The 26,011-nt window shown below is 37.1% G+C and overlaps 3 protein-coding genes, 1 long non-coding RNA gene and 1 pseudogene across 8 annotated transcripts; 3 read left to right on the top strand and 2 right to left on the bottom strand.

Moving 5' to 3' along the window:
• On the top strand, positions 1–1,673 carry LOC104761530 (mitogen-activated protein kinase kinase kinase 18 pseudogene; annotated as a pseudogene). The gene has a single exon (XR_015588488.1). The product of XR_015588488.1 is annotated as a mitogen-activated protein kinase kinase kinase 18 pseudogene (transcript).
• A 3,063-nt stretch (positions 1,674–4,736) lies between these two features.
• LOC104763467 (GTP-binding nuclear protein Ran1A-like) lies at positions 4,737–6,409 on the top strand. 2 transcript variants are annotated; one of them, XM_087499107.1, is made up of 6 exons: positions 4,737–4,857; positions 4,939–5,065; positions 5,165–5,282; positions 5,509–5,598; positions 5,717–5,980; positions 6,078–6,409. In XM_087499107.1, the coding sequence occupies exons 1-6, from the start codon at positions 4,855–4,857 to the stop codon at positions 6,166–6,168; spliced, it is 693 nt and encodes a 230-aa protein (XP_087355233.1). In that variant the 5' UTR covers positions 4,737–4,854; the 3' UTR covers positions 6,169–6,409. The 2 variants fall into 2 exon arrangements, with proteins under 2 accessions (XP_087355233.1, XP_087355234.1); XM_087499108.1 differs by having other exon boundaries at positions 6,067–6,409.
• A 2,615-nt stretch (positions 6,410–9,024) lies between these two features.
• LOC104761529 (dihydrolipoyllysine-residue succinyltransferase component of 2-oxoglutarate dehydrogenase complex 1, mitochondrial) lies at positions 9,025–12,900 on the bottom strand. Of its 3 annotated transcripts, none has more exons than XM_010484626.2 (15): positions 12,522–12,731; positions 12,178–12,245; positions 12,009–12,083; positions 11,779–11,833; positions 11,658–11,676; positions 11,498–11,565; positions 11,161–11,235; positions 11,007–11,062; positions 10,851–10,895; positions 10,507–10,770; positions 10,292–10,386; positions 10,079–10,169; positions 9,882–9,992; positions 9,586–9,780; positions 9,025–9,496 (listed from the first exon to the last, which is right to left on the bottom strand). In XM_010484626.2, exons 2-15 carry the CDS (start codon positions 12,229–12,231, stop codon positions 9,305–9,307), a joined length of 1,395 nt encoding a protein of 464 aa, XP_010482928.2. In that variant the 5' UTR covers positions 12,232–12,245; positions 12,522–12,731; the 3' UTR covers positions 9,025–9,304. The 3 variants fall into 3 exon arrangements, with proteins under 3 accessions (XP_010482928.2, XP_087355232.1, XP_087355231.1); XM_087499106.1 differs by lacking the exon at positions 11,658–11,676 and adding an exon at positions 12,368–12,424 and having other exon boundaries at positions 11,761–11,833; positions 12,522–12,697; XM_087499105.1 differs by lacking the exon at positions 11,658–11,676 and having other exon boundaries at positions 11,761–11,833; positions 12,522–12,900.
• Positions 12,833–13,638, top strand: LOC109130552 (uncharacterized). The gene is made up of 2 exons (XR_002036482.2): positions 12,833–13,143; positions 13,348–13,638. It is a non-coding gene; the product is annotated as an uncharacterized LOC109130552 (long non-coding RNA).
• Positions 13,639–18,844: 5,206 nt separating this feature from the next.
• LOC147923007 (uncharacterized) lies at positions 18,845–19,882 on the bottom strand. The gene has a single exon (XM_087497866.1). It carries the CDS (start codon positions 19,880–19,882, stop codon positions 18,845–18,847), a length of 1,038 nt encoding a protein of 345 aa, XP_087353992.1.
• Between the last annotated feature and the right edge of the window lie 6,129 nt (positions 19,883–26,011).

Below are 26,011 nucleotides of genomic sequence, written 5' to 3'. Positions count from 1 at the left end.
ACTTTGTATTAAGACACCAAAACCCCATGCCAAAGTCATATTACATTTACATACACACACACCAACACATATACTTTGTGTGAGTTTGTGTTTATATATAAATAATCACATCACTAAGTCTTTGCTTTAACATTTTAAACCTCTCTCTCTCTATTCTCTCTTTCTCTACTACTAGTTCATTTCTCTCTCTCTCTCTCTCTCTATCTATCTCCTCTGTTTTTATTTTCTTGCTCTGTTCCAATGGAGGAACAAAGCTGGATAAGAGGACCAATCATAGGGCGAGGCTCAACCGCTACTGTCTCACTTGCAATCAAAAGCTCCGGTGACTTCTTCGCCGTCAAATCCTCTGAGTTTTCTTCATCGGAGTTTTTGCAGAGAGAAGAGTCGATTTTGTCGAAGTTGAGCTCTCCTTACATAGTCAAGTACATTGGCTCTAATGTAACGACTGAGAACGACAACAAGTCGATGTATAATCTCCAGATGGAGTATGTTTCCGGCGGGAGTATTCACGATTTGATCAAGAACTCCGGCGGGAAGTTACCGGAGCCGGTGATTAGATCCTACACTCGTCAGATATTGAAAGGTTTGGTGTATCTTCACGAACAAGGAATCGTTCATTGCGATGTGAAGAGCCAGAATGTGATGATCGGAGGAGAGACCGCGAAGATCGTCGATTTGGGTTGTGCTAAAACGGCGGTGGGAGAGAATGAGAGTCTTGAGTTTTCCGGTACACCGGCGTTTATGTCTCCGGAGGTAGCGCGTGGTGAAGAACAGAGTTTTCCAGCTGATGTGTGGGCTTTGGGGTGTACGGTGATAGAGATGGCTACAGGGTCAAGTCCTTGGCCGGAGTTAAACGACGTCGTTGCTGCGATTTACAAGATTGGTTTCTCCGGTGAGTCGCCGGTGATTCCGGTTTGGTTATCGGATAAAGGTCAAGACTTTCTGAGGAATTGTCTGAGGAAAGATCCAAAACAGAGATGGAACGTTCAAGAATTGCTTCAACACCCGTTTCTTGATGAGGAAGACGACGACGAGGAAGCTTGTAACTGTCTGAGTTCTTCATCTCCTAGTACTGTGTTGGATCAAGGTTTTTGGGATTTATGTGAAACCTCGAGAAGTAGATTAGTTAAAAGAGCTGATCAGGAAGACGTATTTGTGAATTCTATAAACTTCTTATGGGATGATTCTTTAGTACCGGCTGATCGGATCAAGAAACTCAGTTCCGGCGAACCGGAGTGGGAAACGAACGGTTGGATTGAAGTAAGGGGAGAGATAGAGAAACGTAACGAAGACGAAGATGAGAATTGCTTAGAAGCAACGTCATTGGAGGAAGAAGTGGGAGGAGGATTTGATGAGAATTGGATCTGGGATCAAGAAGACAGCTTCTTCTTGGAATATTCCCCTGAGAACAACATTAATTACTTTTACTCTTTTAATAACCTCTTTCAAGAAGATATCATTCTATATTATTATGATCATCTTGATCTTGAAGATGGTTTTGTTGTACCTAAAGTTAATGATGATATTAATAACAAGATTCATTTCTTTAGCCCACATTTACAAGTTCTGCTTGTTTAGAGATATTTACTTATTACAATCAACCGATTCGGCGCCGTATTTGGTAATTACACCGGAAAAGTATAGTGGGGATTATTCTAAGGAGCAACAAGTGATATATATAGTTCAATTCTTAAAAGGCAATGAGAAAAATGTTCTATATATATTTTAGGTGATCTAAGGTTTGACGGTAGTAGTTGTTGACAAATACAGTACTAGTAGAGATTATGTCATCAGTTATGACTAGTCATCGGTTATTGACCAATCGTTTGTCGCATAATTTGATACACATTGACATAGATACATAGTCAATTAAGTACATTCTATATAAAACAACGTCAACTAGGTGATCATGTGATACTTGCTAATTATATATTTGGTTATAAATCGACATGTATAAAGAGTCGACTAACCCTTGGAGCTTATGCAATATACGAGTATTTTTGGAATTTAAGACATCTACAATGGTCATCCATGACTGAAATCGCAACGAGATGACTTGAATCCTCATCCCCAAGGACCCCAACCCAATAATGAGTTCGTCAATACTAATAATATGTCTCACGAACTATTACTATGTGATAAGAAATTGCCAAAGTAGTTGTTAAAAACTGAATGACAAGATGTTATACAAACTAAATAGTATAACATGTAAGGCTTATATAAATTGCGATATGATAATTGACTTGTAATCTTGAGGTAGTTAAAACTTTGAAAGGTGGTAAGTAGGGGGAAGTCTTAGTCGTCGTCGTCGGTTGATATGTGTTTTTGGTAAGGAAGTTAAGTACGGAAACCACTCTACATCATGAGGTTGACTTTTATACGAAGTCCAATTATTTTAGTTTGGTCTAACATTTATGATTTATCTAGTATTATATTCCTCTAGTTTTAAATATTATTTTTGTGTTTACCGAACCCGCAAAGGAGTTTCATTCAAATGTGAAAGCATAAGACTCTTTTTATGGGGTCTATAACCAAAGTTGGCGTTTACTTTCTACACACTAAAGCAAAGTTTGGTATTTCCTGACCAAGTTCATTCACGTTGACTTTTAATTAATCTCAATTCTCTAGGTCGATGCCCTTTCATTAATTAGTAATTAGTAATTAATAATCAAAGTCGTCCCAAATTTCGAATTTTCTTATATGTATTCCGTTTATAAGTTTGTTGTTTTATAACTTGTCTTTTACTCAAACAAGGTATAGTTCTTAATCAAACTCGTTTTCCATGTTATTATAAGTAACCAAATAGGTTTCATCAAGTCAAACCTGTTAACAAATTTAGAAGATCGATACCTCGATCTAAAGTTATTTGAATGTTCGACATACTTTCTAATTAGAACATTTCGTCATTTAAGATTTTGAAATCAAAAGAGATAATGGAAAAGTAATCACACGTTTGATTCCTGACTAAATGAATGATATCTTAATCAAACACCGTACAAAGCAAAGAAAACTATCTAGAGAAAAGTAGGTTTTAAGTGTACCCACTCAATTTCCAAAAGGTTTCTGGTGAATCATCGGTGGTGAATAATGACTCTATGTGGATGTCAAAATGACCTCATGCATCAAATGATCGAAGTCAAAACATCGATCCTATTTATAGATAAGAAAAAAGAGAGTAAAAAACACATCAATTTTTTTTTATCCAAGATAAAAGAAGGTTTGGTGACAACTGTTTAATTATCATACAAGAAATAAAACAAGCTTGTCAGTCATAAATTCACCAAAAACTACAATTACACGAGACACACTGATGATTTTTTTGCCAGAACAAGTTAGAGCCATTGTAAATGAATTTTTATATATAGAATTAAAAAGGTTGACTTTAGAAAAGGTGGAAGTGTTGTCGTTGGCACACACACTCACTACACCATATACACACCATCTTTAGTCACCTTTTTTAGAAGAAAAAATATAGTTTTGCTCATCGTTCATGTATTCCACTTGGAATGCATAAGTAGGTGTATAACCCTAACCTTATCCATTTCAACTTCTAATCCCATTTTACATATTATTAATATGAACAAAAGCTAATACTGCCAAAAGAAAATGACCAAATTTTCTTTCTAACTACGAAACCTAATACTACATATATTTAATATTTTTCTATGGTTGTTAATTTGTTATGCTCTTCTCTGTGTATGGTGTACAGTATTTAGTTAGTAATTTAACAAGATACCTAACTGCATATATAAAAAATTAATATTCACACTGTTAACGTTCATAGAAGCATCTCATATAAATCAGACTAACAAAAACATTCGAGGATCCTTCTTAATACCGATATTTTTCCTCCACTGTGCATGCAGCACATCCCCATCCAGGCATCCACCACCACCAATTATATAACCTAAAAACCATTTTTCTTTCTCTTCCTGAAACTAACATGTAATATTGGACCACATTATCTAGGCCCATTTTATAAGCCCTTTCAACAAGCATCTTTCTTGGGTGTGTTATGTTAGCCTTAACCGACAACGTTTAGTATAATGATTTTTTTTTTTTTTTTTTTGACAAATAGTATAATGATTAAGTTATCTTTTTGGGAGTTATATGTTAGCAGTAATAGGCTTTTTCTTTTTATTTTGATATATATTACATGTATTTATATATTATATATATATATACTTCCATTTAATGTTTTCTTTTTATCACTAAATTATAAATATTAACATAGATTTCCAAGCTTTCGTTTAATTTTTGCCACACTATATGATAGATTTTTTTTATTTCAAATAAATTTTACAAAATTGAAAATTTCATTTCATGCTTAATTTTATATTGATATCTTATTTATCTTTCCATATATTTTTCCTAATATCTTCTTATTTATGTTATAATTAAATTAATGTAGCAAAACATCATCGTCTATAAATAGCGAGGGAAATAAATATATAAGAGATTTTCCTGATATTAGTATTTTAGTCATTATAATGTTTAAGACACCAAATTATCTCTTTCTTATTTTAAAATCTAAATTTTATTTATGTTATAATCATATATAGTTTAAAGTAAAGTTTGTCTAAAAATAGTGAGGAAAATAAATATACAAGATAAATCTCTTTTACATTAATGTAATAGTGATTATAATTATTTTAAGATAACAACACTATCTTCTTATTAATGTTATATATGACATAAACATAAATAATTTAATACAATTTTTCGTCTAAAAATAGAGTGGGAAATGATTTATAAATATGTATCTCCCATACACCTCCACCTAACATCAAAATATCAAATCATCATTCATAGGTTTTACTCTTTCTCTCTAGCTCTCTCGTGCTTCCCAAAAAGATGGTGAGAAATTCATCCCTTTGTTTGTATCTTTGTTATCTTTTCTTTTTTCTCTTGTCTGAATTCGTTGTGTTGTTTGTTCAGGCTTTATCTAACCAGCAAAATGTCGAGTGTCCAACCTTCAAGCTTCTCATTGTTGGTGATGCGGGAACCGGGAAAACCACCTTGGTCAAGAGACATCTGACTGGGGAATTTGATCAGAACTATGAACGTAAGTATATAGATTGGTAATGAATGCAAACAAACAATGCCTAAGGTCATGTCTCTACTTCATTTTGATGTTGATCTTCTAAAATTTTGGACTTTGTAGCTACTGTCGGTGTGGAGGTTCAGCCTTTAGATTTCTTCACTAACCGTGGCAAGATCCGTTTTGAATGCTGGGATACTGCTGGACAAGAGAAATATCGTGGTCTTAAGGATGCACACTAGTAAGTTATAGAAGTCTCCTACGATCACTTCTTGGTTTATGTTTTAACTAACATTAATTAATTTGTGTATAATGATATATCCAAATAAGCGTACGTAGTTCTATGGTCTTGACAAATATTTATGATATTTCCCTGTTCGTAAATTTGGTCGATCTTGATTTGGCCTTGGTCAGTTGCGTCGATCTTTCAATAAATGGAAATGTAACCTTTATTTATCATCTTGCAGCGTCGAAGGTCAATGTGCGATAATCATGTTTGATGTCAGATCACGGATCACATACTATAACGTTGACACATGGTACCGTGATCTCCGAAGGTACAAGAACCTTGTTGGTTTTTGAAAATATATTAATTTTTGCATGATTGTGTGTTTATATCCTTGAACAAGAATGAACTCAAAATTATAATGTGGGATTTGAATATTTATCAAACAGGGTGTGTGAAAACATCCCCATTGTTCTGTGTGGTAACAAAGTTGAAGGGCCCCATAGAGAAATCAAGGCGAAGCAGATTGAGTTCCACAGGCTTAAGGGTCTGCAGTACTATGAGATATCTACAAAGAACAATAGCGATTTTGAGAAACCCTTTTTGTATCTTGCTAGAAGACTTGCTGGAGATGCAAAACTTTGCTTTGTGGAGTCACCAGCACTTGCTCCACCAGAACCGCACATTGACTTTGACATTGATGCTCAGAACATGTAAGTATACAGCTAGCTTATGAGATCTATGTTTAGAGAGCGTTGTTTGTTTGTTTGGGGTACATTTCTGATTTATCCTTTTTAAGTGCATTTGCAGGATTGAAGCTGAGCTCGTAAAAGCGGCAAGTCAGCCAGTCCCTGATGATGATGAGGCTCTGCCCTTTGAATATAAAAGTCTTCTCGATTAATTGTCGTTTTAGCTTTGAGTCATGTGTAATAATAATAAAAAAAAACATGTCATTAAGAGATCAATTTATCCGGTGTCTAGCTGAACCCTTCTCGTTTGGTAATGGTTTAAGTCTTGCATGTTCATGTGGTATATATATATATGTACCTTTCTGCAATCTTTACATTTATAATTGGATGGACATATATATGTAAGAATGAGATTGTGACTATATTTTAAATATATTCATTCCAACCTAAAAACTGCTCATATACTCTTAATATGTTTGCACAAAAATATATATATATATATATATATATATGTATATATATATATATATGTATATATATATATATATTCTTAATTTAAATGACAGTTGGTTAGTATAAATTATTAGATTTACCAACATAAAAGGAGAACAATCTAGTGTATATGGTATGGAGATGTACATTAATCAGATTGTATGTTTATCTAAATCTATAGGAGTGTCAAAAGAGCAAACTATTGGTGTGCAGTCCCACATAACAATTCTAGTTCGATTTGGTGCTCCCTTTCTGAAGCTGAAACCATTGGTCAGGTCTCTCATTCGATGCGACATTGGCGATGGTCTTACAGCCAGTTTTTGGTTTGATAATTGGTCTTCCCTTGGAATTCTCAGAGACTTCATGGGTCCAAATGGTCCTCTTCAGCTAGGTATTGTTGGATAATTCCAACTTGAGGAACAAGCTATCTCTTAGGGAGTTGCCAAAAGAGATAGAATAGGAAAGAGGAAAAGTTCATAAAATCTATAAGTTGTAATATGTTAATTCTAATAGGTTTAGGAAAAGTTAAAACCTATAAATATAGGAGTCTATGGAGAGGTGTTCCATAAGACTTAGAAAGAGAGATTTAGTTTTTGAGAGAGTTTTCTAAATCAATAATAAGAGAGGTGTTCTTATATTTCAAGTTCTTTGTTCTTAGAGGTATTCCTATTGATGTTGTGGTTGCAGACACTTGCACTAGTCAAGGATGGAGACTACCCTCCAGCAGATCTAGAAACCTTTCAGTTGCTATTTTGCGGAATGAGATGCTTAACATAACAACTCCAAATGTTTCCAGAGGCCATGATACTTATTACTGGGAGGCTAGTAATTAACGAGTCCTCTGCTCTTTTTTCCACCAAGAAAACCTGGAACCATCTCAAACCTTCAGATGAAACGAACCCTTGGGCCAAAGCGGTTTGGTTCAAACACTCAGTGCCTAAGCATACTTTCAACTTATGGATTGCAAATTTAGATCGCTTGCCTGTCAAAGCAAGACTCCTGAACTGGGGAATGCACATCACCCGTGAATGTCTCTTCTGCATCTCTCAGGTAGAAACTCAAGATCATCTCTTACTTCATTGTCCTTTCGCAGAAGAGGTTTGGATTCTAGTCATGACCCGTCTTGGACAGCATCCTTGCGTCTTTGTCAAACTGGTCCACGCCAGTGGCGGAGCTAGGAAATTAGTTTACCAGGGTCAAAATAAATTTTAAGGTGTCAATTATGTTGTTAAATTTTTTTATAAGGGTCAATTGTGCTATTTTACCAGGGTCAATTTGATTTTTTCTTTAAAAATTTAACCAGTTTTAAAAATTCACCTGGGTCATTTGACCCATATGATCCTATATTGGCTCCGCCCATGGTCCACGCTGATCTCTTGGTTATTGTCAAAATCTCCAAACCTCTCATCCACACCAAAAGGTTTAGCTGTTCAAGCTACCATCTATATGTTGTGGAAGGAAAGGAACCACATGCTCCATGAAGGTATTGCCTCTACCACCTCTGCAATCTTCTCTCAGATTGATCGTAGTATAAGGGACACTCTACTCGCTCGTCTCCACCGTAAAGGTTGCGGACGTCTGCTATCCCATTGGTTCGCTCAAGGCTACTAGTATCTTCTAGCAACTCTAATTCCTATGGCTGTTTTATTACTTTTTTGGTCATAGTTATTCCCTGGTTCTTTACCCCTAAATTTTGTACTAAACATCGTTCCTTTTGGTGATATAATTCACATTTTATAAAAAAAAAAAAAAAAAAAGAAAAAAGAAATCTATAGGAGTGTTTCTATTCTTCTAGTGTAGTCTAACTTATGAGGATTCTGTTAGTTAATTATCGACTTCCTACTGATAACATGATCTTAGAAGTGTTTTCTTAGATTCTTCAACTGCCACACATGATTAATGAGTCAAATCAATGCAAATTTGGTCTTATTAATAAAACTCTTCTCGAATGAGTTGAGTAATCCTTAGTAATGCACGTGCATGTGGAATTAAACCACTAAATAGAGGAGATAAAAGATGTTTCTATTGATACAAAATGTAAGACTAGAATTTTCCATTTTTGGTTTTTGCTTTGGTGATTTGGGTGATATAATGATTATACTGGTCATTAGATGTAAAACTTAAGAATCAGCATACAAAATAACAAAAATATATATTTGTCCTGGTCCTTATTCGTTTAGCTTGCTGCTTTGAAATCGTCAATGTCCATGTCCTTCGCAAAACCCAAAAGCAAGTCTCAAAGACTTGCGATGATTCATTTACAGCATTGCGATTCCCATGAGAAATATGCATTACTATTTTTGGTCAAATTTTAGTCATTGTATAACTTTTGGTATGTCGTTAATTATTCCAAGTAAACATATCAGGTGATGTCTCATACTTGTAATTATATTATGTTTTATGATCTTTACATATGTAATAATTGGCTAAACTAATGCTAACAAGAAATCTTTGGGACAATCCCCAACAAGCATTTTCATTCGTTTCATTGAACTTTTGAAATATCAATTACACGGAAACGTAATACTAACCGATATACTTAGCATCACATCATGAACTCATGTAATTGAAAATCATTTTTACCCAACAACTATCAGTGGCATTATTTTTTGAAGTCAAAATTGTAACATTTTGTTCAAACTGTATGAATATTTTTTTTATAAAATAAAACTCAATAAACCGATGCTTTCCTCGCCCGGCAAAAACTCTTGGAACTATAAAGAAACTCCCAAAAAGGTTTCGTTTTTTTTTTTTGTCAAAGCATCATTTGAAGATTGCAATATCTGTAACGGTTTACCTGAAAGGAAACTGGTAAAAAGACAGGAACTTATGATTACTTTCTGTCTCCGATCTTTCTCATATGTCGAGGAGAAGCCTCTGGGGATCTTCCACAACATCCTTGATACGGCGCAAGAAATACACAGCCTCTCTTCCATCAATTAGCCTGTGATCGTATGTCAGCGCGACATACATCATTGGCCTCGGTACTACGCTTCCTCCCACAACCATTGGACGTTGCACAATTGAATGCATTCCAAGAATAGCAGACTACATATGAGAGATATCTTGCAATTAGTAAGGAAATACATAACTACGTTCCTTGTTTGGTTTATAGTATCGAGAGGATAGAACTGAACCTGAGGAGGGTTGATGATTGGAGTGCTTATGAGACTTCCATAGACACCACCATTTGATACTGTGAACGATCCTCCTGCCATCTCGTCGATTGATATGGTTCCTTCATTAGCCTTCTTAGCAAGACCATTTATCGTTTTCTCTATGTCAGCAAAGTTCATTTTGTCAGCACCTCTTATGACTGGAACCACGAGACCCTGGGATACAATACACAGAGAAGAGAAATCAATCAATACGACCCCAAAAGTTCAAGATGATATTATGTTTCAATGTTTGGAAGAGAATTGCGGAAACTAACCTTAGAGGTACCAACAGCGATACTGATATCCACATAGTCTCTGTAAATGATATCATCTCCGTCGATAACTGCATTTACTACTGGTTGATGCTGGAGGGCACTGACAGCAGCCTGAAACAAACATTTAAAGAAGATTACTTAAGCGGTTGAGTTTTGATGTTATTTAGTGCAGGAAATTTTCCAGTTTTTAAGCATACTTTAATGAAACCAGACATAAGACCCAACTTCACTCCATGCTTTTCAAAAAATGCATCCTTGTATTGAGATCGGAGCTTCATCAGATTAGTCCTGCACGAGGATGGAAAATATTGTTGGTGAACTGAGAGTTTGGTAATAACATGTGCAGAGAATTGCAAAATGATAAAGAGGACTGAGGACATATCAACATGGGGTTGTTAACTGTAACTCACATATCAACTTCATTGAAAGTTGTCAGCAAAGCGAAAGTGTTTTGAGAGTCTTTCAACCTAGTTGCTACTCGTTTGCGAAGTCTTGTCATAGGAACCTGCAATGTTGTTAGGTAGCACATCATCAAATTATATGCACGACAAAAACGAATTCTTTTCATAGAGAAAACACACAAAATATTGTGTACGTAAAGAAAAAAAAAACATAATTTGCATACCCGTCTTTCCCTATCCTTGGGAGGAAGCTGCGGTTCTTTAGCTGACTGTTTAGGTGGCGGTGGTGGTGATGGTGATGGTGCCTTAGGTTTCTCAGCAACTTTAGTACTTTCAACTTTGGGCTTCTCAGCAGGAGTAGAAGGCTTGGGAGCAGGTTTCTCTGGTATCTTTTCTGAGGGCGCAACATGAGACACAGCATCCGCTGACGTAGAAATTATAGCAACTTTGTTTCCCGGTTCTACAGTATCTCCTTCCTTGACTAGAAACTGCATAGAAGGAACAACTAATTGGGCATAGGAATACAGGAGAAGAAGCACAGGAACAAGAATGGACACAAATATTTTACCTCTTGGATAACACCACTTGCTGGGCTAGCAATATCTATTGTAACCTAAAACACAGAGATAAATAAAACACTAGTATTAGGAAAGCTACACCAGCTACCGGCCAACATCTACTGAAAAAAAACATTGAAGACAATAAACAAGTAACTGTTTGATACCTTGTCAGTTTCAATTTGTGCAATAGCCTCATCAGCCTCTACTCTGTCACCAGGCTCTGCAAGAAGAATTTTAGAAGCACAGACAATAGAAATTTTAGATACATAGATGCACAGGAAGGAAACAAGCAAGAAGATAATTCAAAGAAAAGCATACTCTTCAGAAAAGTGGCTAAGGTTCCATCTGTGATTGATTCACCCATGTGAGGCACAACAGCTTCCACGACATCCCCTTCAATCACAAATAAAAGAGACTGTGAAACAAGCCTAGAACTACAGGTTACAGTAAAAGTAAAGAGCAAAACCCAATTGAGCCACACGATTCAAAAAGAATCTGAACAAGAAATGAAATGAACATTGTAGGTTAGCAGAATATCAAAGTATCGATGGTGCAGTTACTAAAGGTCACTTGACTAAGCCACTGGTGTTCCAAAACATGGGACAAAACGAAATAACTTGATATAAAGGAAAATTTCCATCCGGAGCAATCATACCACTATCAGATGAGAAGGGCCTGACCCATCTTTGCAGGGGTGTGCCTTGGTACCCGCTGAAAATAGTCCTAAACACAAGAATATAAATACTTTCAACGCAAGTGGAGGGAGATTCGAGTCCTCTAGTCTATACATGAATAAAAAGACTAAGATTCCTAACCTTGAGCACTCTGAACACCCTGCAAAGAATACAAATAAGAGAACAATCATCAAACAAACACGCCTCAATTAGCCAAAAATGTAATATCACAAAAAAAAAAAACCAAGGTTGTAATAATAACCTGGACAAGAACGGTGATGAAAGCTACTAGCATGGTTTCCACGAGGCACCAGCGTCTGCACAATTTAACATAGCTTGTTCATGGAAGAAACATAAAAAGATCGCAAATATACAACTGGCTAAAAACATCTTAAGAGGATTGAGTTCGTTCATGAATAAAGATGAATCAACTGAAGTGTCCCCAAACACAAAACAAACATGAATCATGTATATAAACAAAAAAAATAGTACCTGTGTAGCTGAAACAGAATGAAAACTTTGAGCAGAAGCTGCAACACGAGAAGATTGCAGTGATTTTCCCAATCCCTGAAACAAAGAGAGAGCGAGAGATCAATTAAAAAAAAAAAAAGCTATCACATCGGAGGAAAAAAAAAAATGGAACCGAAATCAAAACACTAACCGAAACAGAAGAGCCTCTAGTGGAAGCTCTCCTAATAACAGCACGTAACATCATCGCACCAGATCTCTCTGCATCGTTTCACAAAATAGAGACGTCGGTGAGATTCAAACACTCGCAAATCGTAAACGAAAGAACACAAAAAGAACAAAATCATCGGAAAATGGAGTATATGTTAATCACTCAACAATACTTTTCTCAAAATCAGAAATCCCAAAATCCTGCTGGCTGCGATACCTTTTCAATCGAACTATTTCAAACTCAGATTCGTAAATTTTGTCAATACGATTTCTTAACAACAAGAACGAAAATGAAAATCAAGAGAAATCGAAATAGAGAAATCTAACCGAAGAGGCCGTGTGGAGAAGAAACTTGAGCGCCGAATGAGAGCAAGTTAGGGTTTGCAGAAAAAAATTGAACGAGGAGAGAGAGAGAGGAGGAAGCTGGAGAAAAGCATATGACCTTTCTCAGCTTTGAGCAAGTCACACGAATATGGCAATTTCACAGTATTGTACACGTGTCTATTTTCCTTTTTCCTTTGATTTAAAACGAATAATAATATTGATATTGAATCATTGATAGATTTACACAGTATAATAAGATCTACGATTAATTAATTATTACTATACTCTTCTAATAAATCTGGGGATTCAGTTTATTAGGCCATCGTTAACGGGACACATGGTGTATTCTAACCCCAAAAAAATCAATAAAAAAGTGAATAGTGGGCTTAGATCAAATTTTCTGATCTTAAATGAGAACTGATCCAAGCCTAGTTCTCATGTGTCGTGGCTTCACGTCATTGGTCGAGATGTTTTGGAAAGAAAGAAAAATTTTCATTTCTTCCCTTCGCCGTCGAAGGTCAGTTTTCCGGCAATTGAAAATCTCACAAATTCAAGCTGAGCCTTTGTCGAAATCTTCTTAAATAATCTCCTCCAGTGTCTTTGTATCTTCTTCCAATCGTCGAAGGTTCAATTTTGTCCCTGATCTGTGTTCTATCAACTTGTCTTCTCTCTTCGGTTCGGTCGTATTGATTGAAATAAATTGCATAATTTGTTGCTAAAAACCTAAAAGTTTTGATTTTTACTTGTTTGGGTCCGTATATTGAAGAATGTGACGGCATAAACTTTACGAATTGAGGGTTTTGTTTGTTCATTTTTGTTTATTTTGCAGCCTTGTCCTGTAATTGATTCGCTGGTTGAGCTCATCATACTCTTCCATGTCTGTTTGATCTACCCAAAGTTTGAAGTTATTGCTTTGGTTTGTGCAATTTGTTTGGGATTTACACTGATCTCTGACTTAATAAATGATTAATGACATTGCTGGTTTATCTCATTACTTGAGTCTTGGTGTGTTTGTTGGATCCCCTGAATAAAGCTTTAACTTGTGTAATTTTATTGTGATTAGTTATATTGTTCGTTTGATCTCTAATCAATGAGTAATTACATTGCTGGTTTATCACTACTTTAACTCTTGTTTGTCCGCTTGATCCCCTGATGAAAGTTTTGTTGTCTGACCTAATCCATGATGAGATAAAGCTTTATAGAACACACTATTTGTTAAAGCTGGTGATGGAGGGAACGGTGTGGTGGCGTTTAGGAGAGAAAAGTTTGTTCCTTTTGGTGGACCTTCTGGTGGAGATGGACAGAGAGGAGGGAATGTGTATGTAGAGGTTGATGGGTCTTATGAATTCGTTGTTGCCGTTTCGTAAGAGTGTGCATTTCAGAGGGGGACGTGGGGAACATGGGAGAGGGAAGATGCAGAGTGTAGCTAAAGGAGATAGTGTTGTGGTGAAAGTGGCTCCTGGGATGGTGGTGAGACAGGCTAGAGGCAAAGAGCGTTTACTAAATGGAAGAAGAAAAAGTGTAAGAGAGCTTGACTGCTAAGTTAATGCTAATTTGTTTGTAGATAGAAGTGTAAGAGAGCGTTTACCAGATGTACCAAACTCAACTCTTTTTCTTCTGGTACGAAGCTCTTAGGAACGTTAATTGTGAAAATGCCTTGACAGGACTTATGATAATCAAGGTTTTGAGAGACCGAGACAGGGCCTCTACCAGGACAAGTATAATAGGATTGGTAAGAAAGCTTAGTGTCGCAGAGGTAGAAAACATTGAGGCTCTTGTAGGTTGACGAAAGCTCAGAGATTTCGGGAGGCAAGGTTGTGGTGGTTGTGAAAGTAGCGTTGCAAAAAGAACCTTGAAGCTCTGCTCTAGAAAGTCTAAGAGTCTTTAGATGTTTGATCTATATGGAGAACATTGTAAAGATGGTTTGAGATGATTTTCACTATATTTTTATTCTAAAAACACCAAAATTAGTTTCCCCATTTTTTTCATATATGATCTTAACTACTGATCTTACATTATTTTCACTATATATATAATCTAAGAACACAAAAAAAAGTTACCCCATTAATGATGCCCTTAGAGGTTTAGAACTCTTAAAATGCGACGCCGTTCGCTCATAGGCCCAATAGCCCATATTATCACCCAAGCGAATTGTTTATCAAAACGCTCGCGTTTTAAACCCTACTTTCTGAGTTTTGATGTTTCCCTTGATTTTTTTTTGACATAATCTGAAAGCTTATAACTCTTATTCATTTCTATTTCCATCATATAAGACTTTCAAAATGAAAATTACATATCCTTTTAGAATTGGAAATCTTAAAAAGAAATTTGTGTTGTAAACTAGAGAATCGAATGAAGTAATTCTCTTGTTCTCATTATTGATAATCAAATGAGGTTACATATATATAGTAAATACAAAGGCTTAAGCCCATAACCGACTTAGTCTAATACTCATGGCCGATGGGCCTTTGCTTCTAGCCGATGAGCTTCATGGACCGTGACCGTATATGGGCTTGGTTATGGAGTCCATCCTTAAGTGGTTTATAACACTCTCCCTTGGATGACATTACCATGCCGATGCTAAGGGATCGATGCAATGTGCTTGAGGATGCTGCCTCATTAAAACCTTACCAGGAAAACCCAGTGGGACAAAACCATGGTGAAGAAAAAAGAGTACAGCACACATCACTCCCCCTGTTCCAAGCATCACTCTAAGTCCTTAAGCCTCCGCATTCCAATCTGGTGCGTGAGCTTCTTGAATGTTGTTGTCGGCAATGATTTGGTGAAGAGATCGGCTGAGTTGTCGCATGATTGAACTTGCACCACTTGAACTTCTCCGGCCTTTTGTAGTTCATGTGTGAAGAAGAACTTTGGTAAAATGTGCTTCGTCCGATCTCCCTTGATGTAACCTTCCTTGAGTTGTGCGATGCAGGCCGTATTGTCTTCATATATAATTGTTGCCTCCTTATTGTCGTCCATGCCACTATCAGTCCAAATATGTTGAGTCATCGATCTCAACCAAACACACTCTCGGCTGGCTTCATGAATTGCTAAGATTTCCGCACGATTTGATGATGTGGCCACAATACTTTGCTTCATAGAACGCCATGATATCGCTGTACCACCGTGTGTAAACACATAACCGGTTTGAGACCTTGAGTTGTGTGGATCCGATAAGTGACCTGCATCAGCAAAACCAACTTAACGTTCCTTGTTATGGTTAATATAAAATAAACCAAAGTCTGTCGTTCCTTGTAGGTAACGCAGAACATGTTTAATACCGCTCCAGTGCCTTTGGGTCGGACAAGAACTAAATCTTGCTAGGAGGTTCACGGCAAAACATATGTCCGGTCTAGTGTGGCTAGCCAAGAACATTAACGCTCATATAGCACTGACGTATGGCACTTCAGGACCGAGGACTTCTTCATCGGCCTTCTTTGGACCGAATGGATCTTTATCCAAGTCAAGACTCCTTACAACCATTGGTCTGGTAAATGGGTGAGCCTGGTCCATATTAAACCTCTTGAATACCTTTTCTGTATATGTCATTTGATGCACAAGGATTCCATTATTTCTGTACTCAAGCTGTAATCCCAAACAGAACTTAGTTTTACCTAGGTCTTTCATTTCAAATTCTTTCTTTAAATACTCTACTGTTTGGGCGATTTCTCGAGAGGTACCAAGGATGTTTAAATCATCCACATACACTGCTATAATAACAAACCCTTTGTTTGCAAACTTCTTTATAAAAATACATGGACTGATTGGGTCATTCTTATAGCCTTCTTTAGCTAAATACTCACTTAATCGATTATACCACATTCGACCACTTTGTTTCAGTCCATAAAGGGATTTGTTCAGCCTAATGCAGTACTGTTCTCGAGAACCACTCTTATCTTTGATCTCAATACCCTCTGGTAATCTCATATAGATTTCATTATCCAGTGGACCATATAAGTATGCAGTTACAACATCCATTAACCGCAAATCCAGTTTTTCTCTTATAGTCAGACTTATTAAGTACCTAAATGTTGTTGCATCCATCACAGGGGAGTATGTCTCCTCATAGTCTATTCCTGGTCTTTGAGAGAATCCTTGTGCTACAAGCCGTGCCTTATATCTCACGATTTCATTATTCTCATTTCTCTTTCTTACAAAGACCCAATTATGTCCAACTGGCTTTATTTCAGGTGTTGTCCTTAAGATCGGACCAAACACACTTCTCTTCTTTAAAGATTTTAACTCCACGTCAATGGCTTCTTTCCACTTTAGCCAATCTTTACTTTGAGTGCACTCTAATATAGACGTGGGTTCATGATCCTCATTTATTTCAAGTGCTACCTTGTATGCAAACATTTCATCGATGTCAACATCTTTTCGGTTCCATTGAATTCCAGACATGATATAATTGATTGAGATCTCATTATTATCAATACCTTCAGGACCTTGAGGTTCAGCGTCCCAAACCTCATTTGGTACCTTAGGATTTGCCGCGGCCATGTCTGTAATTTCCTTCATCTCGGTTTGATTTGCACCTTTCTCAGATTTCCGAGGGTTCTTATCTTTGGAACCTAATGGTCTACCTCGTTTCAAACGTGGCTTAGACTCTGTAGCAACTTGATTATTGTGTTCTTTCTAAACATCAATACGTACTGGTGCATTACAAGCTGGTATGTACGATTTTGTTACTCTCTTTGGGTCAGCAAAGGAATCTGGCAATTGATTAGCTAGCTTCTGTAAATGAATAATCTTTTGAACCTCTGCATCACATGCTAGAGTTCGAGGATCTTGCCAATTTAAGGATGTTTGATTCCATGTTAATTCTTTAACCAGCTTGCTTGTCTCTCCACCCAACATAGGAAATTCAGATTCCGTAAATTGACAGTCCGCGTATCTGGCCTTAAATAAATCTCCTGTAGTTGGCTCAAGATACTTAATAATGGTGGGAGACTCATATCCAACATATATTCCCATCCTCCTTTGAGGTCCCATCTTAGTTCTCTGTGGTGGAGCAATAGGTACATAAACGGCACACCCAAAAGTTTTGAGATGGGATATGTCTGGGTCATGACCCGTTAATAGTTGGGATGGTGAATACTTATGTTCACTAGATGGCCTGATGCGTATAAGCTCTGCTGCATGTAAAACTGCATGTCCCCAAGCCGACACAGGAAGCCTCGACCTCATTAACAATGGCCGAGCTATCAATTGTATTCGTTTAGTGAAGGATTCAACCAATCCATTTTGTGTATGGACATGTGCCACAGGATGTTCCACACTCACCCCCATGGACATACAATAATCATTAAACGCTTGGGATATAAATTCACCAGCATTGTCTAGACGTATAGTCTTAAGTGGAAAATCTGGAAAATGTGCTCTTAGTCTTATAATTTGAGCCAACAGTCTAGCAAATGCTAGGTTCCTTGTGGATAACAAGCAAACGTGTGACCATCTGGTTGATGCATCGATCATAACCATAAAATATCTAAACGACCCACAAGGTGGGTGTATTGGTCCACATATATCACCTTGTATCCTTTCCAGAAAGTTTAAAGTCTCTTTAGTGACTTTTACTGGTGATGGCCTTATCATAAGTTTCCCTTGTGCACATGCTACACACGTGAGATGTTTAGGGATAACTTTTCTCTCTTTAAGAGTGTGCCCATTTGAATTCATAATAAGCTTACGCATCATGTTAGAACCTGGATGGCCAAGCCGGTCATGCCATAGAGTGACCTGTTCATTGAACATTTTATTCTTTGCCAAATTAGCTTCTATCATGTTATCTTAGCATGGTATAAACCAGTGGCTAGTGCATGTATAGTCTCTAGGACCTTCTTATGCCCATTCACGATTTCAGTAATGTATAGAAATTCTTTGTTTCCTTCACCCTTTGTTTCAACATGATAACCATTCAATCGAATGTCTTTAAAGCTCAATAAACTTCTTTTAGAGTTGGGTGAGTACAAGGCATCACTTAGTTCAATATGTGTGCGATTAGTTAATAATATGTGAGCTTGGATGTAGCCTTCTATTAAGCTTGTTATACCCGCAATTGTACTAACATTGGCATTTTTCATTATGAGGTTTATGAAATATCTTTTATCCTTCAATATTGTGTGGCTGGATCCACTGTCCACCACTAGTACACTCATATCCTCGGCCATTTCTATAATGACAATAATTTTGTTTTAATTTTTAATAAAACAAGCAAATATATATTGAAATAAAAATCATTGAATTTAACCCAAAATAATTATCCAATACATAAACCGAAATTAAAACATAAAAGCATAGAAATTAAACCAAATCCATAATTAAAATTAGTTATCTTCTTTAAAGCAATCAGAAGTCTCATAGACTAGTGAATCATCATTCTCATGGTCGAAGTCATCTTCACCATCGAGATGCACATAGTTGGCTTCTGGGTTCTTCTTCAAAATCTCTTGATATGCATCAATAAGATGTTGGGCTGTTCTGCAATTCTTGGACCAATGGTTAGACATACCACATCGGTGACAAACCGATTTAGCCTTGGATTGTGGTTTAAAGGACCCATGGCCCCTACCACCACGGCCACGGCCTCCACGGCCATAACCATCAAAGCGGCTAGCTTGATACTGTCCACGACCACCACGTCCTCTGCCACCACGGTCACGGCCATAGTGTCTTTCTCTGTGGACATAGTTGGTCTCCTTGGGCTCTTTAGGCTCTTTTGGATCTTTAGGCTCTTGAGGGTTTTTCTTTGCTAAGTCAACCTTGTGAGCTTCTGGTAACGGAGCTGTACCAGGAGGTCTCATTGCACTATTCATCATCAATAGCTCATTGTTCTGCTCAGCTAGCAGTAAACACGAGATTAGGTCTCCATAGGTTTTAAACCCCTTTTCACGGTATTGTTGCTGAAGCAGTATATTGTTAGTGTGAAAAGTAGAGAATGTCTTCTCTAGGAGCTCCTTCTCGGTCACCTCAGTACCACACAACCTAAGGAGTGAGACAATCTTAAAAAGCTCTGAGTTATACTCATCCACGGATTTGTAATCCTGTATCCTTAGGTTTTTCCAATCAAATTGAGCCTTTGGTAGGAGCATCGTCTGTTGGTGTTCGTATTTGCGTTTAAGCTCTGTCCAAAGGTCAAGAGGATTTTCTATGGTGAGGTACTGATTCTTGAGACTCTCAGCAAGGTGATGGCGCATATGCATAATGGCCTTGTACTTTTGCTTGTCAGTACAGTTAAAATCTTCCTCAATGCATTCAAACAAGTCCTTTGACTTTAGCATGGTCTTAGTGTCCAATGCCCATTGCAAGTAATTGTCTCCAGAAGCATTCAAGGCGGCATAGTCTAAGTTGTTGAGCCTTGCCATCTGCATAACACATAAATAGACAACCGATCATTAGCATGCGGTAATAATAGACCGATCCATGCAATAAATATTTAGGTCATGCGGTATTTGAGACCGAAACATGCCTTAGGCCATGCGGTATTTGAGACCGAAACATGCCTTACTTTCACTCAAATTTTCGTGGTTTAATTCATGCATGCAAGACAACAAACCTAGATAGATACTAGTATGCAACAATTTCCTTTTTCTTAAATAGTTTTGAGTTTTAGAAAATTTCCTTTTTCTTAAATTTCCTATTCTAATTAGGAGAACATTAGGAAATATTTTCTAGGTTTTAGGATAATTACTAAAATTAGTTTGGAAGTTATCTAATAATTTTAACAACCTAGGATAAGTTTATGCAATCGATTTTTATGGTTTATGCAGCCGAATTTACAGAAACAATTTAAGCAATAATTGATTCAAGTTTTTATCTATGCAAGGTTCAATTTAAACTCAATGATGCATGCAACATATGAAACAACCAAGCAACAACAATCAACCGGATTTTAATTATGGTATAAACTGTTCAATTTTGCAATCAATCTAGCAACCCTAAACTTTCATAAATCCGATTTTAAAGTTTTAGTAATTTAGAGATCTTTAAGCTTTGTTGGTTGTGTACTTGCATGTTTAGGGTTCAATAGTTTTAAGATTCAAGTTCGATTATATGGTCCCATAAGTTTCGATATTACCTTAACACCAAAGGGGTCTGACCGGTTTTGATCTGGAAGCTAAAGACCTCAGATTTTCCCTTGATCACGAACCACAAACCTCGAACAGAACTGCAAGCTGCTTTCCCACGAACAGATCTCGGACCGCTCCTTGTACTGCTCACGTCTTGGAACCGCGAACCACACACGTACCGGATCACGAACCTCGAACTGCTTTCGGATGAAGTGGAGGAACGATGGCGGTTTAGGTTTTTGATGGAAGAAGAAAGTTGAACGGCGACGGTTAGGGTTTTTACTCAGCTGGATCTCTAGAACGATCGTGCTGATAACGTGTTGTAAACTAGAGAATCGAATGAAGTAATTCTCTTGTTCTCATTATTGATAATCAAATGAGGTTACATATATATAGTAAATACAAAGGCTTAAGCCCATAACCGACTTAGTCTAATACTCATGGCCGATGGGCCTTTGCTTCTAGCCGATGAGCTTCATGGATCGTGACCGTATATGGGCTTGGTTATGGAGTCCATCCTTAAGTGGTTTATAACAATTTTGTTATTTTTTTATGGCATGTTATAGATTATACTACAAGATTATAGTTTGAAAATAACAAAACAATATTTTCGATTCTCTTGCTTACAAAACTTGAGATTTCATATTATTGTTATATCCTCTCAAATAAGTCCAAATCATTTTTTTTTTTTTTGTATTATTCTTCAATCTATTTGTTTTATATTATTCTTTCATAATTGTTAACTAATTTTAAATTACACTACAAGAATTTAGAGTATTGATAGTAGTATAATATAGAGTTTTATGTCTTTTTGCTATGGTTGACATATGCCTTAGTTTTTAGATAGGGTTTTTATTTTGTAAACACTATATTTGGTTGGTTAGATTTTGATTTTGGGAACACTTTTTAAATGGAGTTTACATAGAATTTGTTTCCTATCTTTTTATAGAATAGATAGAAAATTAAAAGAAAATGCTTTCTTACAATTTTAGAACATAAGTAAATGTTAGAAAATATATTCTAGTTTTTATAAATAAAGAGCAAACTATAGAATATGTTATCATTCTATCACGAGGATTTTTCTCAGGTATCTCCTCGAGTCTCAGAACCTCGCCGTAGTAACTTTGGACCGGAGTATCACGAAAAATTGCTTAAGAATGTCGACATGCCAGTGTTTGATGGTGTGAACATCCATGGTTGGTTGTCGTTCGTAGAGCGTTACTTTCGCATTGGTGGATTCTCCGATTTGGAGAAATTAGATCTGGTTTCGGTGCATTTGGCTGGTGATGCGTTGGGATGGTTCAACTGGGAGATTAATCGTGTTCTGTTTGATTCTTGGTGTAACTTTAAGAAGCGTTTACTTCTTCGTTTCGGGAATTTGCGAGTGAAAGGACCTAGCCAGAGTTTGTTTGCATCAAACAAGATGGTTCAATCGCTGATTTTGTACGGAAGTTTGAGGATCTGTCTGCACAAGATTCTGGTTTAGATGATGCAAAGTTAGAAGGCATTTTTTTTGAATGGTTTGAAGCCAGAGATGCAGGAGTTGGTTTAAATGATGAAGCCACAAGACTTGCCTGAGTTAATTGCGGTTGCATTATCCATGGAGACGAGTACTTTGCGGACTGTGATGCAAAGAGAGTTACCTAAAGGTGTCGAGCAACAACAACAACTGATTCCGGCTGCTAAGGTGACGGTCCCGACTCCTTTACACAGTTGGAAATCTAGGTCCACTTTTACAGACTCAAGTAAAGTAGTGGACAAACCAGCTGTTGTGAGGGTGGCGTCTTCTTTTGCCTTCTCTCGTCCTCAAAAACACAGAACAAGTGCGGAGTTAGATGATATGAGGAGGAAGGGCATTTGTTTCAAATGTCAGGGCAAGTTGTTCAAGGGACATGAATGTCCGCATAAAGAACTTCAAATTCTGACAGTATTGAATGATTTTGTGGTTGAATTTGCAGGAGCACCGTACGGATGAGGAGGAAGACTCGGTGTTGCCTGAAGCACCAGTTGGTCAGTTGATGGAGTTATCTTTTAGTTCTTTTATGGGTATCTCTTCCCCTCGAACTACCAAACTGCGGGGTCAGGTTAATAAGGGTGATGCTTTGTTGATGCTGGATAGTGGAGCTACTCACAACTTTATTACACCAGAGTTGGCGAAGAAATTGAAGTTGCGGGTCACTTCCCATAGTTCTTTGGATATTCTTTTGGGGACGGGAGTGACAGTGCGAGGGTCTGGTGTTTGTTTGGGTGTGAACTTCACGGTGCAGGGCCTTACTTTCACTACGGACTTTGTTGTCTTAGACTTGGGTCAGGTGGATGTGATTTTAGGCATTTTTTAGTTAAGGACTTTGGGTGACTGTACCATCAATTGGGAGACGCATGAAATGTCATTTTTGCATCAGGGTCAGAGAGTGCGGTTATTGGGAGATTCCAACTTGCGTCTTTCCTTTTTCTCTTCGCCATCCACCTCCTTTGATGTTATTGACAATTTTGGTGTGTATTCGTTGGAGCAAAGTCGAGATGCTGCTTTGTTGGGAACTTGGCCAAGTGAAATAGAGGAAGTGTTGAAGAGATTTGATCATGTGTTTGTTCCTCCTACAGGAATGCCTCCTGTTCGGGAACATGAACACTCTATTACTTTGTTACCAGGGGTGGGAGCTGTTAGTGTAAGGCCTTATCGATATCCTCATGCTCAGAAGGAAGTGATGGAGCAGATGGTGAAGGATATGTTGGAAGAGGGCACTATTTGTCCCAGTCACACCCCATATTCTAGTCCAGTATTATTGGTGAAGAAAAAGGATCACTCGTGGCGTTTTTGTGTGGACTATCGAGCTTTGAATAGAGCTACAGTGGTGGATAAGTTCCCAATTCCGGTTATTGTTCAATTGTTGGATGAATTGGATGGTGCACAAGTGTTTTCAAAGCTGGATTTATGTGATGGGTATCATCAAATATGGATGAAGCCTGAAGATGTGGAGAAAACAGCTTTCCGTACGCACGATGGCCATTACGAGTTCTTGGTTATGCCTTTTGGCCTGACCAACGCCCCAACGACATTTCAAGCTTTGATGAACTTTGTCTTTCGACCTTACCAGTGCAAGTTCATCTTAGTCTTTTTTGATGATGTGTTGATTTACAGTGCTAACATGACGGAGCATTTGGAGCATCTCTTGGTGGTGTTGAAAATTTTTGAGGAACACAAGTTGTTTGTGAACAAGAAGAAGTGTTTATTTGCTCAGCATAAGATTGACTATTGGGACATATTATCACATCATCGGGAGTGTCTACAGATCCTGAGAAGACTAGTGCAATGACTCAGTGGCCTACTCCTAAGTCAGTGAAGGAGTTGCGTGGGTTTTTGGGGCTCACTGGTTATTATCGCAGGTTTGTGAAAGGATATGGCTCTCTCGCCAAGCCGTTGACAGAGTTATTGAAGAAAGATCAATTTACTTGGAGTGTTGAGGCGCAAATGGCGTTTGATAAATTGAAAGGTGCAATGGCGACGACTCCGATATTAGCTTTGCCTAATTTCTCTAAGGTGTTTGTGGTCGAAGCTGATGCTTCAGGGTTTGGTTTGGGGGCAGTCCTAATGCAGGATCAGAGGCCAATTGCTTTCTTTAGTCATGCTTTGACTGACAGGGAACAGGCTAACTCGGTGTATGAACGAGAGTTAATGGCGATTGTGTTATCCATTCAGAAGTGGAAGCATTATCTGCTTGGTCATCGTTTCACAGTGCATACGGACCAAAAAAGTTTGAAATTCTTGTTCGAGCAACGTGAAGTGTTGATGGAATACCAGAAATGGCTTATCAAACTATTACCTTATGAGTTTGAAATCGTGTACAAACAAAGGGTTGATAATAAAGCGGCGGATGGGTTATCCAGGATTCACCACCCTGACTACTTGACTTGTTCCATATTTTTGTTTGGCTTAACTATTCCATCTGCTTTGCAAGTGCAGGATATTTTGAAGGAGATTGATGCGGATAAGGATATTCAAGCCCTGTTGCAGGCGGTGTTGAAGGATCCTTTGCAATATGGTCACTACAAGATTTTGGAGGGTCGGCTGTGGTATAAAAGTCGGTTAGTGGTTCCTGCGAAGGGTTGTTGTGTGTCTCTCTTGTTGGCAGAGTATCGTAGTAGCCAGCTAGGCGGTCACTCAGGCGTGTTGAAGACATTGAAACATTTGCAGCAGTCTTTTTACTGGAAGGGCATGCTTCGTGATGTCCAGAAGTTCGTTTCTGAATGTGGTGTGTGTCAGACGCACAAGTATTCGACTCTCTCTCCTGTTGGGTTGCTTCAACCTTTGCCGGTGCCTAAGCAGATTTGGGAAGATGTCAATATGGATTTCATTGAAGGGTTGCCTGTCTCTCATGGAGTTAATGCCATATTAGTTGTGGTGGATCGGATGAGCAAGAAAGACGATAAAAACGGTTGAGCAAATATGATATATAAAATTTAGAATCTGTATTTAGAATATGTTATACCAAATTTAATGTTATACCAAATATGAGCAAATATGTTATACCAAATTTTATATATCGGTTGAGCAATATGATATATAAAATTTAGAATTTGTATTCTAAACTTTATATATCATATTTTATCCATTCAAAACGGCAATAAAAACGGTATATTTTTGATGTTATTTTAATGTCTTCTTCATCAATTTCCTAAAAAAATATCTTTTAAAAAAAAAAAAATTGGCTGAATCAATTGCAAAGGGTAATTTAGGAGTAGTTGACAAATAGTTCTAGTTTTTTTTTCTTTGATTTATTGTTATAATTCTATGATTTTTCCAGATTTAAACAATAAATGAGGGGAAAAAACCAAAATTATATCAAAGTGATATAACAAAGCTTGTGTGATAAAACCAACTACTGGAAAAAAAACTAAAGAAAATTACATTAGTGTTTAACTTGTTTGAAATTTTAGTGATAAAGTGCTTTCACCAGCGAATATTTTGTTTGATTAAAGCTGCAAATGGTCGTCTAAAATATAAATTGTTGAAAATTAGTAAGGGTGAAAATAGTTGTACGATTTGAGATGAATAATGGGTTGAAAAACATTATTCATTTTTCATTTCCACCATTTGAGTTGAAGATGTTGAAAACTAATTAAATTTATTTAACTAAAAAAGTTGAAAAAAATAGAAAAACAATAAGAGAATATTGTTAAACTCATTCAATCACTATTTAGCCAATTAATTAGTTGAATGATTGTTTTTTTCAACCCTTCAATCGTAGACATCCATTTGCACCATAAGTTGATTTTTTTTTTTGCCTCACCAAAAAATTAGATGAACAAGTTGAACACTTTTTCTTTATAATTTGTTCATTTTTTGATTTTAAAATTGAATGGGCTGAACCTTTTTTTTAACTCCTTCATCTCAAATGATGAAAAATTAGTTGAATGTTCATTAAG

Source organism: Camelina sativa, chromosome 18 (genome assembly GCF_030686135.1).
Source record: "Camelina sativa cultivar CO46 ecotype springtype chromosome 18, ASM3068613v1".
Taxonomy (NCBI): Eukaryota; Viridiplantae; Streptophyta; class Magnoliopsida; order Brassicales; family Brassicaceae; genus Camelina; species Camelina sativa.
The sequence above is the reverse complement of the archived record's forward strand: the minus strand, read 5'-3'. Positions and strand labels throughout refer to the sequence as shown.